General features: G+C 39.2%; 2 protein-coding genes across 2 annotated transcripts; both read right to left on the reverse strand.

The window, feature by feature from the left end:
• Positions 1-3,112: 3,112 nt before the first annotated feature.
• On the reverse strand, positions 3,113-4,522 carry LOC146953140 (uncharacterized). Its single transcript, XM_085740987.1, has one exon. The coding sequence runs from the start codon at positions 4,520-4,522 to the stop codon at positions 3,113-3,115; it is 1,410 nt and encodes a 469-aa protein (XP_085597113.1).
• Positions 4,523-15,266: 10,744 nt separating this feature from the next.
• On the reverse strand, positions 15,267-16,676 carry LOC146953141 (uncharacterized). Its single transcript, XM_085741002.1, has one exon. It carries the CDS (start codon positions 16,674-16,676, stop codon positions 15,267-15,269), a length of 1,410 nt encoding a protein of 469 aa, XP_085597128.1.
• Between the last annotated feature and the right edge of the window lie 2,672 nt (positions 16,677-19,348).

Here is a 19,348-nt window from a genome sequence, read left to right on the forward strand (position 1 = left end):
GGACTGACAGCTTGAAACGATTGAGGACTGAGACGAAAGGACACGATCAAACAAGACTTTGGATGACAGATGCAACCCTGTATGAATTGATATTGTGTATATGTTGTGTATATATGAATGTATGAATACGTGACAGTATTAATGTATGAATGTATGATTGTATGAATGCATGAATGTATGGATGTAGCTTGTATGACTGTATAAATTGGATATGACAGGCGACTCGATGAAATGAGACAAGATATGTAGGATGGGAGGCGGACTGACATCGCAGTACAAACACTCGGCAAACTTCCCTGGAGGTAATATTATTGTGAACAAATCGAGCCGTTGACGGTGTAAAATCCGGCACAAGGTAGCAACTGATGCCTCCCGGGGAGAGAGCCATTGTTTAACCAAAAGTCTGGAAGAAGTCGCCATTTGTAAACCGACGCAGAGTGCTTTTCCCTTGGCATGCTTCAGCAGTCTTTTTTTGTTTTTTTTTTGTTTTGAAAATCCCTAACTTTTGCCTGGACCGCCCTTTCAGGTTTTCAGTCCACCGGGAGTATATTCCTTTTTTGTGCCCCTAATTTTTGCCTGGACCGCCCTTTTGGGTTTTCAGTCCACCGGGACGCTCTCTATTGCCTAAGCCACCCTTTCAGGTTTTCAACTTAGCGAGCTTTTATTTTTGTATCATTTTTTGTATATATTTTGACTGTGAAAGCATCTTGCTTGAAGCAGAGGTCGCCTCCATTGTGTTTAGACATGTTTCTCTTTTGGAGTGTAACCGTTCTCAAGGCGCATACTGATGTACGCTTCAACTACTCATAAGTTCAAAGAGAGTGTGTTTGTTGTTCACACTTTTCAAAAGATGTAAAAAAAAGTTTTGTATTTTGAAAAATTTTGCTTCGAGTATTGCCATCAAAAATAGAAGAAATTTTGCAAATAGAATAAATGAGAGTTCCAAATAATTGGGCACAGGCTCAAATTTGATGAATTGAGTGGGGACCTGCCAATGGCATGGCTCCACGGATCTTTGAAAAATTTGGAAAATGGTAAATATATTGGAAGGTACATTGAACACAATAACCGTTATACTCCCTAACAACTTTGAATGCCCCAGTTCCGAGTCTTTGACCAGCAGATGCTTCGAATCGGAGGTTCTTTTGACGACTGGATGCCCCAAGAAGACTGTGCTGGCTGATGCAGTTACTTGTCATGATCCTTAAATTTTGCATAGCTCGCCCTTTTGGGTTTCAATCTATCAGGATAATCATTATTTTTATTTTTTTTGTCTCTAATTTTTGCCTGGACCGCCCTTTCGGGTTTTCAGTCCACCAAGACGCTCATTTTTGCCTAAGCCGCCTTTTCAGGTTTGCGGCTTATCGAGCCTTTCTTTTTTTTGTATTTTTGACAAAGTATTTCTTGACTGCATCGGCGTTCGCAGGACGTGCTAGCTCGTCAACATCTGTAGTCACAAGAGTCATTGCACACGAGCCTTCATAGTCGTCCACTTGCCCTTTGGAGTCTGATTGGAAGGTAGTACAAAGTTCCATTCTTGAAATTCATGGGGACGAATCTTTTTGTTAGAAGCTTGTTTCAAACCTCTTTTGATATATTTGTACAAGGTCGTCATGCGTTTAAATTTGATCAAGCTTGGACTTTAGCAGAACTCCTATTGATGGGACTTTGACCTCCACGGGAAGCACGACCTCCATGCTGTATATTGAGGAAGGAGGGGGTTTGCCCCTGTTGAAATGTGCACTGAAGTACGATATCTGAGCAAAGCGAATGGTAGCACCTCAAGCCAGCTTTCGTCCATGAATGCCATCTTCTGGACAATCTTCTTGATATTTTGTTTGCAGCTTTGACGGCTAAGACGCCCTAGTATGTGAGAGATCTCATCGGAAGTCTCTTCATTCTTCCCTTCTTCAGCTTCGGACACAGGGAACTCAAAGTTGGAAGAGAGTACATGGTTAACGTGTTCAAAGGGTTTATTAATGCATGATTTGATTATTGATTTTGACAAGTGATGATTATGCAGATATTTGAGAATGATTAAAGAAAGTTTTTTTTTTATTTTTTTGGTTTTTTGTATTACCATTTTTCCAGAAAAATCACAAGATAAAATCAAAGTCGGGATCAAAACGACCTTTTTATTAATGATGGAAAACACATGAAGCAAAAAGCCCTACACAAGTTCACTTTCGTCTCGGGCGGGACGAAAGGATGTTTTTGAAAAGCGAAAAGCAACAAACAAACATTATTTGAACAAATGAGTAGTAAGAGGAACATCAAAAACGAACCAATTGCAGTTATCCACTCCGTGTGTCACAATATTAGGCAATATAATTTGGCAGTGGATTAATCTGCACATCTGAATTCAACCTTCAAAGAGCAACGTATTGGCTTCAATCAGCTTCTGGACTTCAATCTTCAAAGATAAACAGTGCTCGATGTCATGGCCGGGTGCTCCTTGATGAAAGGCACATGAGAGGTCAGGTTGATACCCAACCGGCAACTCGATAGGCACTCGAGGAGGCTTTCTAGTTTTGACAAGGTTCTTCATGAGCAAGATGGGAAGCAGCTCCGCATACGTCATTGGGATTGGGTCAAACTGCATCTTTGGAGGCTGTTGTTGATGTTGGCGTTCGAGCCCCTACTGGAACTGCGACTGCTTCTGCGAAGCTACCAGTGAAACCACCAGGGTGTTCAGTCTCTCTGACTCGGCCTGGAGTGTTGTGATCTCTTGTTCAGATTGATACGTTCACTCTTTTTGTTTGCACGAGTGTTGTAGCTGCGAGTCGACTGAGAACGGTCGGACCACTTTGTGACACGGGTTGACCTTTTTATGGAAAAGAAAAATTTGTGAGACTCGGAATTGAGACTATGAAATGCAAAATGATGCATGATGTTATGCAAAAATAGACACATTTTTATTTATCGAAGGACTTATAAAAGCAAATTTGTAAACATCATAATTGAAAATTTATTGAATAATTAAAGTACTACAATATAATTCCCTTTTAACAAAACTGAGCCAAGGGATAGGCTCCAAAGTACATCACAAAAAAGCTTGAAAATAACATAAAGTGGTGAAACAACTGGGAATATCTTGAGCTTTCGTAGTGGACTACTCCTCGAAATCCGGGTGTGCCCCTGTGAAGAAATCCATGCGCTCCTTCTTGCTGATAAATTGTGCGAGCCTCGCGCTTTGAGCTTGAATCTGAGCGTCCTTATTAGCTATTTGTTCCTTTTGCTCGAGGAGCTCATGCTCCTGCTGTTCTATTTTACCACTCATAGTTTCCATCTTGAGCATAGCTTCATCATATTTCCTTTTCAAGGTGGCATTTTCAAGGATTAACACAGCTTCCCGCTCTTGGCTTTCCTCCTGAGTTTTTGGGGGTAAAGGTAAGGGCATGGTCGGAATAGTTGAGGTTGTGAGCCTTCGTTGAGGGTAAGGCATCTTCAGTTTGTTTGCTCGATCGATGACCCATTTGACATAAGCTTCATGGGCGGTATTCGACTTTCTTCCTAACTGGTTCCTATCCATCCTGATAATGGAATGCCAAGCTATCACAAATTGAGCTTTTTGGTTCGTACCATCCTCCTTGTAGAGGAAGAAATCTCTGTCTAGGATGCGGTACAGAGGCTTCATCTTCATAGGGTATCCGAACTGACGTCTAGCAAGAACTGGGCTATAGCTGATTCCTCCACGTATACCTAGGAGGGGTACGTTGTTAGATTCTCCGCACCTGTAGATGATAGCTTCTGGGTCACAAGCTGGGTTGAACCAAGTTATGTCATTAGGGGTAAGGGTCATGAACTTTTGGGACCATGGAACATATTCTGGCCTAAACTTAGGACGGGGTAAGTGTGAGGTGATCCACATGTGGAGTAAAGGTGCACAACAAATGATGGTTCCTTTCCCTTTACTGGTTCGCTCATGGATAGAAACATAGGTGTCAGCAAGCAGAGTGGGAACTGGGTTCTGAGTTAGGAAAATTTGAATGGCGTTCATGTCAACAAAATCGTTAACATTTGGGAAGAGCACAATGCCATAAATGAGCAAGGCAAGGATAGACTCAAAGGCATCAATCTTTGATCTATTAAGACAAGTGGTGGCTTTTTGGTGGAGGAAGTTGTAGGATAGGCACTGAAGACCGGCTCTAGGGACGAACTTGTTTTTTATATCTGCTATTTCAAGGTGAAGGGCTTCTGCGAGAGCTCGGATTTTAGGGGTGAGTTCAAGGCTATGAAAGGGCACTTGGTTGAGTACAGGTAAACCAACCCAATGAGAATACTCCTCTAGTGTGGGGAAGAGCTGAAAATCTGGGAATGTAAAGCCATGGCAGATCGGATCATAAAACTGGACCAAAGTATTGAGGAGTCCCTCATCCACCTTTGTCATGAGAATGTCGACCAAGCAACCGTACCGCCCTCGAAAATGATCTGGATCCTCCAATCTCCTTGCTAATTTCCTTAAGCTCTCCAAGTCTGGTTTTTTGAATTCATACCTATGAGTCCTCCTTACATTCTCCATTTCCTATGATGTTTACAAAAACTACATAAGTCCTTTGATATTTTATGAATGAGAAAAAGAACTATTTGTGAATGAATGAATGCATGTATGATTATGCATGGAAAACATGATGAGGTTTAAGGTATACAATGTTGGAGTCAAGGGTAACAACACCATTTGGTAGGGACTATGGTTTCAAATGTACTTGCAACAAGGGTTCTACCAAAGTTCCCGAATTCCGACCGCCTTTGAACTTTATCGGATACCGAGACAACACCCGGTCCAACATCGTTCGTAGGAAAGTCTAGTTCGAGTGTAGTATCGCAGTCGACTAATACCGAGACAACACCCGGTTAGCCACCGCACTACGTCCTAAAAAGGCCAAGATGGGTTAAGGGTTACTAAAGGTCCTTAGCGTTCAACGGAAACTTAAGAGTAATAAAGTCTAAGCGTGACAACACCCGCCGACATATATCACTTCAAGCTCCTCCGCTAAGTGTGGTTATCTCACGTGTGACAAGACACGAGAATACTCTCGGTATGCCACTATGAGTCTACCACTCCTATCTTATGTTTCACTCAAGTCCGGGTTAGGACTCATCTCACCACTCACGTTAAAAGAAAGAAGAAAGAAGAAGGAAGAACATATATACAGGTATTTCCATCTTTTATTTTTATTTTTTTTAAGCAAGTAATAGCACAAAAATTAAATAAGACCAAGTTAGGCTCAACCCTCTTAGGGGTATCCCCAGTGAAGTCGCCATTTCTGTCGCGTCATTTTTCGGAGATCAAGGCTATTTGATTAGCGTTTGACTCACTTTTGATTTCACGACTGAACATTTAATTTTTTAAAGAAAAGGGGAAAAAAGTTCGAACTACCCCATTTTGAAAAGATTTTGGGTTCGGGGGTTAGTTACATAAAGGGAAGGTGTTAGCACCCTTTATGTCCGTAGTACTCTACGGGAACCTCTTGATTTTATTTAATTAATGTGTTATAACTTGCTTGTTTTTGAAAAAAAAAAAAAAGGGAGTTTGAAATGATCAAAGAAAGGAGACCTAGTTTATCTACATTTTATTGATTTGGAAGGACGAATGTCCTCTGCCTACGTACCCGTGAGGGATCAAAACCTCGTAGTTCGGGGTTAAAAAAGACGTTTGATTGGTTGAGTGTTTTTTTAGGTTTTTGAAAAAAAGGTTTTAAAAATGAAAGAAAGCCAAAGTGGCAAGTGAGAATTTGTTTGTGTTTTTTATATTTAAAAAGAGACTCAAAATAAAATTAAATTGATTAATGTTTGATTAAAAAAATAAAAGAAAAAAGACGGCACTTGATTTAAGATCAAGGTTTATTTAAAAAAATATTTTGTTTGTGGTTTTCAAATAACTAGAATATAATTAAACTAACGGAGCGTAAAGAAATAAAAGCGTAAGGACCCCATGGTGGCGTTGGACCACCACAAAGGCCTTTTACCTAAACTAACAAGCATAAAAAGCATACACCTACGCACGCACACATGCACCTAAGCTATTACAAAAAACCTATTATACATGCTATGGTCTGCGATAATAAAAATAAATTATAAAAATAAATTACATTCAAGCCTATTTTACATTCTAAATTATGTGCAAAGAAAGAAAATGAGCGATAAATTACATTAAAGCCTACTATACATTCTAAATTGTGTGCGACAAATATAAATAATTTAACATGCAGAATGATAGTAAGTAACAATAAACCTAAACTAAAAACATGAGGTAAGATTAAAACCTAGATAAAACTAAAGTAACTAAACAAATGCATGAAGTGAGGCTAAAACCCTAGATAAACTAAGCAAATGTGAGAGATAAAATTAACCTAAATGAACTAAGATAGACTAAATAAATATATGAAGTAAAGTTAAATGAAATGAAATGAACAAACGAAATGAAAGAGATGAAACTAAGATGAAGAGGACTAAAAAATGATGCAGGGGGGATACAGCAAGCAGTAAAGGGGTGCAGTTAGCAAGAAAGGCGAAATTGGGCTTAGGGGACACACAGAGGCGCATGTGGGCCTCAGGGTTTGGCCGGTTCACAAGAGAACCGGGTCGGTTCACAAGCGAACCGGGTCAATGGATCGGTTCATTCTATATATAGGCTGTAGCTTCTCTCCAATTCCCACTTCTCAATCTTTTCTCACTACCTCCCTACAGAATGAAAAGCTCTCTGTCACATGTTCTACTTCTTCTCAACAAGAAATTGCTCTTTCTTTTCCTAGATAAGTCGGACACGCTCCCCCTATATTGCTTCTTCTCTCTCGGTCCTTCTATAAGGCTCTCAAGCTCTCTGTTCTCTCTTTTTATGTTACAAGAACACAGACGTGTTCTTTCTCCTTTTTTCCTTAATTTGTTTTTTGTTTTACAATTTGTTTGATCCTTTCTACTCCTTCTTTTTATTTTCGATTTATTTTTACTTTAAGATGAGAAAGGTTTAAACTTTACCCTATATCTAATGGAAAGAGAAAAAAGTACTACCTTTAAAAAGGATTGAATCCTGTTGCTTGCTGTTGTTTGTGACGGCGACGGATGTGTTGTTGTTATAGTCGACCTACGGCCTGAGCGGCTCCGCCTTACTGTTTGTAGGGTTTGGTTGTTGTGTCTGTGATGTTGGCGCCGATTGTGTGTTGGTATCAGGATGTTGGGTTGGAATCGGTTCAACTTGATTGGGTTGTTGACGGGTCGATTGGCTTGCGATTTAGAGATTGAAAGCTGCTTTCGGTTGATGACTTGTATTTGTTAGATTGAGGTTGTTTGGTCGATGAAAGTGTGCGTGAAATTGGTGTGTGAATCGACTCTGAAATTGGCTGTGAAAAATTGGTTTTTTGTGCGTTGAGTTTGACTGAGTTGTGATGCTGCAGGTCTGATGTTTGTGAATTGGGTCGATTGGATATGTGTGAGAAAAAATCAGAGTTTTGGAATCGGTGATGATGGTTTTTTGTATTGTGAAAATCGGCTCCCCCCCCAAATGTGTATTTGCAGGCTTGGTTTTTATAGGACTCAGGTTATGAGTTAGGGTTTGTTGAAAGATGCAGAAAATTTGCACTTTGGATTAGAATGAAAGCTGTTTGCCGCGGATGAGGATGGAAGAGATTGAAAATAGGCGTGTGGCTTGTAGCTTGATGGAAAAGTTCCTGCACTTGGACGTTTTTTGACCTATGGACACTATTTGGACTCTTTTTTTTGGATTTTTATGAATAAATAAAAAAAATAATAATAGAAATAATGAAATATGAATATAAAATAAATAAAAAAATGATTATACAGACTTTTGGACCTATCTAAAAAAAGAGAAATAATTAATTGAAAAATAAAATGAATGACTAATTAAAATGAAAATGACTAATTAAAATAAAAATCAAATTAATTTAAACAAGATAAAAGATGGAAATAACGACTAAAAAAGAGAGGGTCCGACTCAGAACTAAAAATGAGGTATTTTAAAATACCTCTCTGCCGAATCTTTCATTGAAACGTCAGAGATCGATCGACATGTGTCAATGGTATCTTAGGTCAAAAATTGGGGTATGACATTTCTGTCGCGTCATTTTTCGGAGATCAAGGCTATTTGATTAGCGTTTGACTCACTTTTGATTTCACGACTGAACATTTAATTTTTTAAAGAAAAGGGGAAAAAAGTTCGAACTACCCCATTTTGAAAAGATTTTGGGTTCGGGGGTTAGTTACATAAAGGGAAGGTGTTAGCACCCTTTATGTCCGTAGTACTCTACGGGAACCTCTTGATTTTATTTAATTAATGTGTTATAACTTGCTTGTTTTTGAAAAAAAAAAAAAAAGGGAGTTTGAAATGATGAAAGAAAGGAGACCTAGTTTATCTACATTTTATTGATTTGGAAGGACGAATGTCCTCTGCCTACGTACCCGTGAGGGATCAAAACCTCGTAGTTCGGGGTTAAAAAAGACGTTTGATTGGTTGAGTGTTTTTTTAGGTTTTTGAAAAAAAGGTTTTAAAAATGAAAGAAAGCCAAAGTGGCAAGTGAGAATTTGTTTGTGTTTTTTATATTTAAAAAGAGACTCAAAATAAAATTAAATTGATTAATGTTTGATTAAAAAAATAAAAGAAAAAAGACGGCACTTGATTTAAGATCAAGGTTTATTTAAAAAAATATTTTGTTTGTGGTTTTCAAATAACTAGAATATAATTAAACTAACGGAGCGTAAAGAAATAAAAGCGTAAGGACCCCATGGTGGCGTTGGACCACCACAAAGGCCTTTTACCTAAACTAACAAGCATAAAAAGCATACACCTACGCACGCACACATGCACCTAAGCTATTACAAAAAACCTATTATACATGCTATGGTCTGCGATAATAAAAATAAATTATAAAAATAAATTACATTCAAGCCTATTTTACATTCTAAATTATGTGCAAAGAAAGAAAATGAGCGATAAATTACATTAAAGCCTACTATACATTCTAAATTGTGTGCGACAAATATAAATAATTTAACATGCAGAATGATAGTAAGTAACAATAAACCTAAACTAAAAACATGAGGTAAGATTAAAACCTAGATAAAACTAAAGTAACTAAACAAATGCATGAAGTGAGGCTAAAACCCTAGATAAACTAAGCAAATGCGAGAGATAAAATTAACCTAAATGAACTAAGATAGACTAAATAAATATATGAAGTAAAGTTAAATGAAATGAAATGAACAAACGAAATGAAAGAGATGAAACTAAGATGAAGAGGACTAAAAAATGATGCAGGGGGGATACAGCAAGCAGTAAAGGGGTGCAGTTAGCAAGAAAGGCGAAATTGGGCTTAGGGGACACACAGAGGCGCATGTGGGCCTCAGGGTTTGGCCGGTTCACAAGAGAACCGGGTCGGTTCACAAGCGAACCGGGTCAATGGATCGGTTCATTCTATATATAGGCTGTAGCTTCTCTCCAATTCCCACTTCTCAATCTTTTCTCACTACCTCCCTACAGAATGAAAAGCTCTCTGTCACATGTTCTACTTCTTCTCAACAAGAAATTGCTCTTTCTTTTCCTAGATAAGTCGGACACGCTCCCCCTATATTGCTTCTTCTCTCTCGGTCCTTCTATAAGGCTCTCAAGCTCTCTGTTCTCTCTTTTTATGTTACAAGAACACAGACGTGTTCTTTCTCCTTTTTTCCTTAATTTGTTTTTTGTTTTACAATTTGTTTGATCCTTTCTACTCCTTCTTTTTATTTTCGATTTATTTTTACTTTAAGATGAGAAAGGTTTAAACTTTACCCTATATCTAATGGAAAGAGAAAAAAGTACTACCTTTAAAAAGGATTGAATCCTGTTGCTTGCTGTTGTTTGTGACGGCGACGGATGTGTTGTTGTTATAGTCGACCTACGGCCTGAGCGGCTCCGCCTTACTGTTTGTAGGGTTTGGTTGTTGTGTCTGTGATGTTGGCGCCGATTGTGTGTTGGTATCAGGATGTTGGGTTGGAATCGGTTCAACTTGATTGGGTTGTTGACGGGTCGATTGGCTTGCGATTTAGAGATTGAAAGCTGCTTTCGGTTGATGACTTGTATTTGTTAGATTGAGGTTGTTTGGTCGATGAAAGTGTGCGTGAAATTGGTGTGTGAATCGACTCTGAAATTGGCTGTGAAAAATTGGTTTTTTGTGCGTTGAGTTTGACTGAGTTGTGATGCTGCAGGTCTGATGTTTGTGAATTGGGTCGATTGGATATGTGTGAGAAAAAATCAGAGTTTTGGAATCGGTGATGATGGTTTTTTGTATTGTGAAAATCGGCTCCCCCCCCCAAATGTGTATTTGCAGGCTTGGTTTTTATAGGACTCAGGTTATGAGTTAGGGTTTGTTGAAAGATGCAGAAAATTTGCACTTTGGATTAGAATGAAAGCTGTTTGCCGCGGATGAGGATGGAAGAGATTGAAAATAGGCGTGTGGCTTGTAGCTTGATGGAAAAGTTCCTGCACTTGGACGTTTTTTGACCTATGGACACTATTTGGACTCTTTTTTTTGGATTTTTATGAATAAATAAAAAAAATAATAATAGAAATAATGAAATATGAATATAAAATAAATAAAAAAATGATTATACAGACTTTTGGACCTATCTAAAAAAAGAGAAATAATTAATTGAAAAATAAAATGAATGACTAATTAAAATGAAAATGACTAATTAAAATAAAAATCAAATTAATTTAAACAAGATAAAAGATGGAAATAACGACTAAAAAAGAGAGGGTCCGACTCAGAACTAAAAATGAGGTATTTTAAAATACCTCTCTGCCGAATCTTTCATTGAAACGTCAGAGATCGATCGACATGTGTCAATGGTATCTTAGGTCAAAAATTGGGGTATGACAGATGCCCCTATTTAAGTTTCTTCGTCCGGAGATTTGAAGATGAAATCTTTAATTCGATCGGAGCGAAGAGACTTAAATACAAAGTACACCAATTTTGGACCTAAGATGTATGAATGCTCGTGAAATGCTTGTATGAATGCAGGACGGCAAAGTTGACTTGACTGAGACGAGAAACAACGACGGGATACCCAAATTCGTTGAAAAATGGGATCCGACTCCGCTAGGGAGAATGTAGTTTCACTGGGGAAAATGACCGTCTACTATCGTATTGATTGAGAGCGGTAACTTTTAATGAAGACGAAACTTTTTAGTGACAACTCTTGACCAGACACACTGGGGATGACAGTGGATGAAATAAAATGTGATTTCAAATTGTTCATTGGTCGGGACTAACCGTTTGAAACATGACAAAATGTAAACTCAAGCAGTCCGTTGTTTAGGACTGGTAGCTTGGAACAAGATAAAAAGTAGACTCAAGCGGTCCTTGTTTAGGACTGGCAGCTTGGAATAAGATAAAAAGTAGACTCAAGCGGTCCGTTGTTTAGGACTGGCAGCTCGAAATAAGATAAAAGGTGAAGTCAAGCGGTCCATTGTTTAGGACTAGCAGCTTGAAACAAGATAAAAGGTAAAGTCAAGCGGTCCGTTGTTTGGGACTGACAGCTTGAAACAAGATAAACTCAAGCGATCCGTTGTTTGGGACTGGCAGCTTGAAACAAGACAAAAAGATAAACTCAAGCGGTCCGTTGTTTAGGACTGGCAGCTTGAAACAAAACTAGAAGGTAAACTCAAGCGGTCCGTTGTTTAGGACTGGCAGCTTGAAACAAAACTAGAAGGTAAACTCAAGCGGTTCGTTGTTTAGGACTAGCAGCTTGAAACAAGACAAAAAGATAAACTCAAGCGGTCCGTTGTTTGGGACTGGCAGCTTGAAACAAGACAAACTCAAGCGGTCCGTTGTTTAGGACTGGCAGCTTGAAACAAAACTAGAAGGTAAACTCAAGCGGTCCGTTGTTTAGGACTGGCAGCTTGAAACAAAACTAGAAGGTAAACTCAAGCGGTCCGTTGTTTAGGACTAGCAGCTTGAAACAAGACAAAAAGATAAACTCAAGCGGTCCGTTGTTTGGGACTGGCAGCTTGAAACAAGACAAAAAGATAAACTCAAGCGGTCCGTTGTTTAGGACTGGCAGCTTGAAACAAAACTAGAAGGTAAACTCAAGCGGTCCGTTGTTGGGGACTGGCAGCTTGAAAGAAGATAGAAAGTAAACTCAAGCGGTCCGTTGTTTAGGACTGACAGCTTGAAACGATTGAGGACTGAGACGAAAGGACACGATCAAACAAGACTTTGGATGACAGATGCAACCCTGTATGAATTGATATTGTGTATATGTTGTGTATATATGAATGTATGAATACGTGACAGTATTAATGTATGAATGTATGATTGTATGAATGCATGAATGTATGGATGTAGCTTGTATGACTGTATAAATTGGATATGACAGGCGACTCGATGAAATGAGACAAGATATGTAGGATGGGAGGCGGACTGACATCGCAGTACAAACACTCGGCAAACTTCCCTGGAGGTAATATTATTGTGAACAAATCGAGCCGTTGACGGTGTAAAATCCGGCACAAGGTAGCAACTGATGCCTCCCGGGGAGAGAGCCCATTGTTTAACCAAAAGTCTGGAAGAAGTCGCCATTTGTAAACCGACGCAGAGTGCTTTTCCCTTGGCATGCTTCAGCAGTCTTTTTTTGTTTTTTTTTTTTGTTTTGAAAATCCCTAACTTTTGCCTGGACCGCCCTTTCAGGTTTTCAGTCCACCGGGAGTATATTCCTTTTTTGTGCCCCTAATTTTTGCCTGGACCGCCCTTTTGGGTTTTCAGTCCACCGGGACGCTCTCTATTGCCTAAGCCACCCTTTCAGGTTTTCAACTTAGCGAGCTTTTATTTTTGTATCATTTTTTGTATATATTTTGACTGTGAAAGCATCTTGCTTGAAGCAGAGGTCGCCTCCATTGTGTTTAGACATGTTTCTCTTTTGGAGTGTAACCGTTCTCAAGGCGCATACTGATGTACGCTTCAACTACTCATAAGTTCAAAGAGAGTGTGTTTGTTGTTCACACTTTTCAAAAGATGTAAAAAAAAGTTTTGTATTTTGAAAAATTTTGCTTCGAGTATTGCCATCAAAAATAGAAGAAATTTTGCAAATAGAATAAATGAGAGTTCCAAATAATTGGGCACAGGCTCAAATTTGATGAATTGAGTGGGGACCTGCCAATGGCATGGCTCCACGGATCTTTGAAAAATTTGGAAAATGGTAAATATATTGGAAGGTACATTGAACACAATAACCGTTATACTCCCTAACAACTTTGAATGCCCCAGTTCCGAGTCTTTGACCAGCAGATGCTTCGAATCGGAGGTTCTTTTGACGACTGGATGCCCCAAGAAGACTGTGCTGGCTGATGCAGTTACTTGTCATGATCCTTAAATTTTGCATAGCTCGCCCTTTTGGGTTTCAATCTATCAGGATAATCATTATTTTTATTTTTTTTGTCTCTAATTTTTGCCTGGACCGCCTTTTCGGGTTTTCAGTCCACCAAGACGCTCATTTTTGCCTAAGCCGCCTTTTCAGGTTTGCGGCTTATCGAGCCTTTCTTTTTTTTGTATTTTTGACAAAGTATTTCTTGACTGCATCGGCGTTCGCAGGACGTGCTAGCTCGTCAACATCTGTAGTCACAAGAGTCATTGCACACGAGCCTTCATAGTCGTCCACTTGCCCTTTGGAGTCTGATTGGAAGGTAGTACAAAGTTCCATTCTTGAAATTCATGGGGACGAACCTTTTTGTTAGAAGCTTGTTTCAAACCTCTTTTGATATATTTGTACAAGGTCGTCATGCGTTTAAATTTGATCAAGCTTGGACTTTAGCAGAACTCCTATTGATGGGACTTTGACCTCCACGGGAAGCACGACCTCCATGCTGTATATTGAGGAAGGAGGGGGTTTGCCCCTGTTGAAATGTGCACTGAAGTACGATATCTGAGCAAAGCGAATGGTAGCACCTCAAGCCAGCTTTCGTCCATGAATGCCATCTTCTGGACAATCTTCTTGATATTTTGTTTGCAGCTTTGACGGCTAAGACGCCCTAGTATGTGAGAGATCTCATCGGAAGTCTCTTCATTCTTCCCTTCTTCAGCTTCGGACACAGGGAACTCAAAGTTGGAAGAGAGTACATGGTTAACGTGTTCAAAGGGTTTATTAATGCATGATTTGATTATTGATTTTGACAAGTGATGATTATGCAGATATTTGAGAATGATTAAAGAAAGTTTTTTTTTTATTTTTTTGGTTTTTTGTATTACCATTTTTCCAGAAAAATCACAAGATAAAATCAAAGTCGGGATCAAAACGACCTTTTTATTAATGATGGAAAACACATGAAGCAAAAAGCCCTACACAAGTTCACTTTCGTCTCGGGCGGGACGAAAGGATGTTTTTGAAAAGCGAAAAGCAACAAACAAACATTATTTGAACAAATGAGTAGTAAGAGGAACATCAAAAACGAACCAATTGCAGTTATCCACTCCGTGTGTCACAATATTAGGCAATATAATTTGGCAGTGGATTAATCTGCACATCTGAATTCAACCTTCAAAGAGCAACGTATTGGCTTCAATCAGCTTCTGGACTTCAATCTTCAAAGATAAACAGTGCTCGATGTCATGGCCGGGTGCTCCTTGATGAAAGGCACATGAGAGGTCAGGTTGATACCCAACCGGCAACTCGATAGGCACTCGAGGAGGCTTTCTAGTTTTGACAAGGTTCTTCATGAGCAAGATGGGAAGCAGCTCCGCATACGTCATTGGGATTGGGTCAAACTGCATCTTTGGAGGCTGTTGTTGATGTTGGCGTTCGAGCCCCTACTGGAACTGCGACTGCTTCTGCGAAGCTACCAGTGAAACCACCAGGGTGTTCAGTCTCTCTGACTCGGCCTGGAGTGTTGTGATCTCTTGTTCAGATTGATACGTTCACTCTTTTTGTTTGCACGAGTGTTGTAGCTGCGAGTCGACTGAGAACGGTCGGACCACTTTGTGACACGGGTTGACCTTTTTATGGAAAAGAAAAATTTGTGAGACTCGGAATTGAGACTATGAAATGCAAAATGATGCATGATGTTATGCAAAAATAGACACATTTTTATTTATCGAAGGACTTATAAAAGCAAATTTGTAAACATCATAATTGAAAATTTATTGAATAATTAAAGTACTACAATATAATTCCCTTTTAACAAAACTGAGCCAAGGGATAGGCTCCAAAGTACATCACAAAAAAGCTTGAAAATAACATAAAGTGGTGAAACAACTGGGAATATCTTGAGCTTTCGTAGTGGACTACTCCTCGAAATCCGGGTGTGCCCCTGTGAAGAAATCCATGCGCTCCTTCTTGCTGATAAATTGTGCGAGCCTCGCGCTTTGAGCTTGAATCTGAGCGTCCTTATTAGCTATTTGTTCCTTTTGCTCGAGGAGCTCATGCTCCTGCTGTTCTATTTTACCACTCATAGTTTCCATCTTGAGCATAGCTTCATCATATTTCCTTTTCAAGGTGGCATTTTCAAGGATTAACACAGCTTCCCGCTCTTGGCTTTCCTCCTGAGTTTTTGGGGGTAAAGGTAAGGGCATGGTCGGAATAGTTGAGGTTGTGAGCCTTCGTTGAGGGTAAGGCATCTTCAGTTTGTTTGCTCGATCGATGACCCATTTGACATAAGCTTCATGGGCGGTATTCGACTTTCTTCCTAACTGGTTCCTATCCATCCTGATAATGGAATGCCAAGCTTTCACAAATTGAGCTTTTTGGTTCGTACCATCCTCCTTGTAGAGGAAGAAATCTCTGTCTAGGATGCGGTACAGAGGCTTCATCTTCATAGGGTATCCGAACTGACGTCTAGCAAGAACTGGGCTATAGCTGATTCCTCCACGTATACCTAGGAGGGGTACGTTGTTAGATTCTCCGCACCTGTCGATGATAGCTTCTGGGTCACAAGCTGGGTTGAACCAAGTTATGTCATTAGGGGTAAGGGTCATGAACTTTTGGGACCATGGAACATATTCTGGCCTAAACTTAGGACGGGGTAAGTGTGAGGTGATCCACATGTGGAGTAAAGGTGCACAACAAATGATGGTTCCTTTCCCTTTACTGGTTCGCTCATGGATAGAAACATAGGTGTCAGCAAGCAGAGTGGGAACTGGGTTCTGAGTTAGGAAAATTTGAATGGCGTTCATGTCAACAAAATCGTTAACATTTGGGAAGAGCACAATGCCATAAATGAGCAAGGCAAGGATAGACTCAAAGGCATCAATCTTTGATCTATTAAGACAAGTGGTGGCTTTTTGGTGGAGGAAGTTGTAGGATAGGCACTGAAGACCGGCTCTAGGGACGAACTTGTTTTTTATATCTGCTATTTCAAGGTGAAGGGCTTCTGCGAGAGCTCGGATTTTAGGGGTGAGTTCAAGGCTATGAAAGGGCACTTGGTTGAGTACAGGTAAACCAACCCAATGAGAATACTCCTCTAGTGTGGGGAAGAGCTGAAAATCTGGGAATGTAAAGCCATGGCAGATCGGATCATAAAACTGGACCAAAGTATTGAGGAGTCCCTCATCCACCTTTGTCATGAGAATGTCGACCAAGCAACCGTACCGCCCTCGAAAATGATCTGGATCCTCCAATCTCCTTGCTAATTTCCTTAAGCTCTCCAAGTCTGGTTTTTTGAATTCATACCTATGAGTCCTCCTTACATTCTCCATTTCCTATGATGTTTACAAAAACTACATAAGTCCTTTGATATTTTATGAATGAGAAAAAGAACTATTTGTGAATGAATGAATGCATGTATGATTATGCATGGAAAACATGATGAGGTTTAAGGTATACAATGTTGGAGTCAAGGGTAACAACACCATTTGGTAGGGACTATGGTTTCAAATGTACTTGCAACAAGGGTTCTACCAAAGTTCCCGAATTCCGACCGCCTTTGAACTTTATCGGATACCGAGACAACACCCGGTCCAACATCGTTCGTAGGAAAGTCTAGTTCGAGTGTAGTATCGCAGTCGACTAATACCGAGACAACACCCGGTTAGCCACCGCACTACGTCCTAAAAAGGCCAAGATGGGTTAAGGGTTACTAAAGGTCCTTAGCGTTCAACGGAAACTTAAGAGTAATAAAGTCTAAGCGTGACAACACCCGCCGACATATATCACTTCAAGCTCCTCCGCTAAGTGTGGTTATCTCACGTGTGACAAGACACGAGAATACTCTCGGTATGCCACTATGAGTCTACCACTCCTATCTTATGTTTCACTCAAGTCCGGGTTAGGACTCATCTCACCACTCACGTTAAAAGAAAGAAGAAAGAAGAAGGAAGAACATATATACAGGTATTTCCATCTTTTATTTTTATTTTTTTTTAAGCAAGTAATAGCACAAAAATTAAATAAGACCAAGTTAGGCTCAACCCTCTTAGGGGTATCCCCAGTGAAGTCGCCATTTCTGTCGCGTCATTTTTCGGAGATCAAGGCTATTTGATTAGCGTTTGACTCACTTTTGATTTCACGACTGAACATTTAATTTTTTAAAGAAAAGGGGAAAAAAGTTCGAACTACCCCATTTTGAAAAGATTTTGGGTTCGGGGGTTAGTTACATAAAGGGAAGGTGTTAGCACCCTTTATGTCCGTAGTACTCTACGGGAACCTCTTGATTTTATTTAATTAATGTGTTATAACTTGCTTGTTTTTGAAAAAAAAAAAAAAAAAAGGGAGTTTGAAATGATCAAAGAAAGGAGACCTAGTTTATCTACATTTTATTGATTTGGAAGGACGAATGTCCTCTGCCTACGTACCCGTGAGGGATCAAAACCTCGTAGTTCGGGGTTAAAAAAGACGTTTGATTGGTTGAGTGTTTTTTTAGGTTTTTGAAAAAAAGGTTTTAAAAATGAAAGAAAGCCAAAGTGACAAGTGAGAATTTGTTTGTGTTTTTTATATTTAAAAAGAGACTCAAAATAAAATTAAATTGATTAATGTTTGATTAAAAAAATAAAAGAAAAAAGACGGCACTTGATTTAAGATCAAGGTTTATTTAAAAAAATATTTTGTTTGTGGTTTTCAAATAACTAGAATATAATTAAACTAACGGAGCGTAAAGAAATAAAAGCGTAAGGACCCCATGGTGGCGTTGGACCACCACAAAGGCCTTTTACCTAAACTAACAAGCATAAAAAGCATACACCTACGCACGCACACATGCACCTAAGCTATTACAAAAAACCTATTATACATGCTATGGTCTGCGATAATAAAAATAAATTATAAAAATAAATTACATTCAAGCCTATTTTACATTCTAAATTATGTGCAAAGAAAGAAAATGAGCGATAAATTACATTAAAGCCTACTATACATTCTAAATTGTGTGCGACAAATATAAATAATTTAACATGCAGAATGATAGTAAGTAACAATAAACCTAAACTAAAAACATGAGGTAAGATTAAAACCTAGATAAAACTAAAGTAACTAAACAAATGCATGAAGTGAGGCTAAAACCCTAGATAAACTAAGCAAATGCGAGAGATAAAATTAACCTAAATGAACTAAGATAGACTAAATAAATATATGAAGTAAAGTTAAATGAAATGAAATGAACAAACGAAATGAAAGAGATGAAACTAAGATGAAGAGGACTAAAAAATGATGCAGGGGGGATACAGCAAGCAGTAAAGGGGTGCAGTTAGCAAGAAAGGCGAAATTGGGCTTAGGGGACACACAGAGGCGCATGTGGGCCTCAGGGTTTGGCCGGTTCACAAGAGAACCGGGTCGGTTCACAAGCGAACCGGGTCAATGGATCGGTTCATTCTATATATAGGCTGTAGCTTCTCTCCAATTCCCACTTCTCAATCTTTTCTCACTACCTCCCTACAGAATGAAAAGCTCTCTGTCACATGTTCTACTTCTTCTCAACAAGAAATTGCTCTTTCTTTTCCTAGATAAGTCAGACACGCTCCCCCTATATTGCTTCTTCTCTCTCGGTCCTTCTATAAGGCTCTCAAGCTCTCTGTTCTCTCTTTTTATGTTACAAGAACACAGACGTGTTCTTTCTCCTTTTTTCCTTAATTTGTTTTTTGTTTTACAATTTGTTTGATCCTTTCTACTCCTTCTTTTTATTTTCGATTTATTTTTACGTTAAGATGAGAAAGGTTTAAACTTTACCCTATATCTAATGGAAAGAGAAAAAAGTACTACCTTTAAAAAGGATTGAATCCTGTTGCTTGCTGTTGTTTGTGACGGCGACGGATGTGTTGTTGTTATAGTCGACCTACGGCCTGAGCGGCTCCGCCTTACTGTTTGTAGGGTTTGGTTGTTGTGTCTGTGATGTTGGCGCCGATTGTGTGTTGGTATCAGGATGTTGGGTTGGAATCGG

The sequence above is a fragment of the Medicago sativa genome, chromosome 1 (assembly GCF_051527215.1).
Source record: "Medicago sativa cultivar Bolivia chromosome 1, Bolivia_mono, whole genome shotgun sequence".
Classification (NCBI taxonomy): Eukaryota; Viridiplantae; Streptophyta; class Magnoliopsida; order Fabales; family Fabaceae; genus Medicago; species Medicago sativa.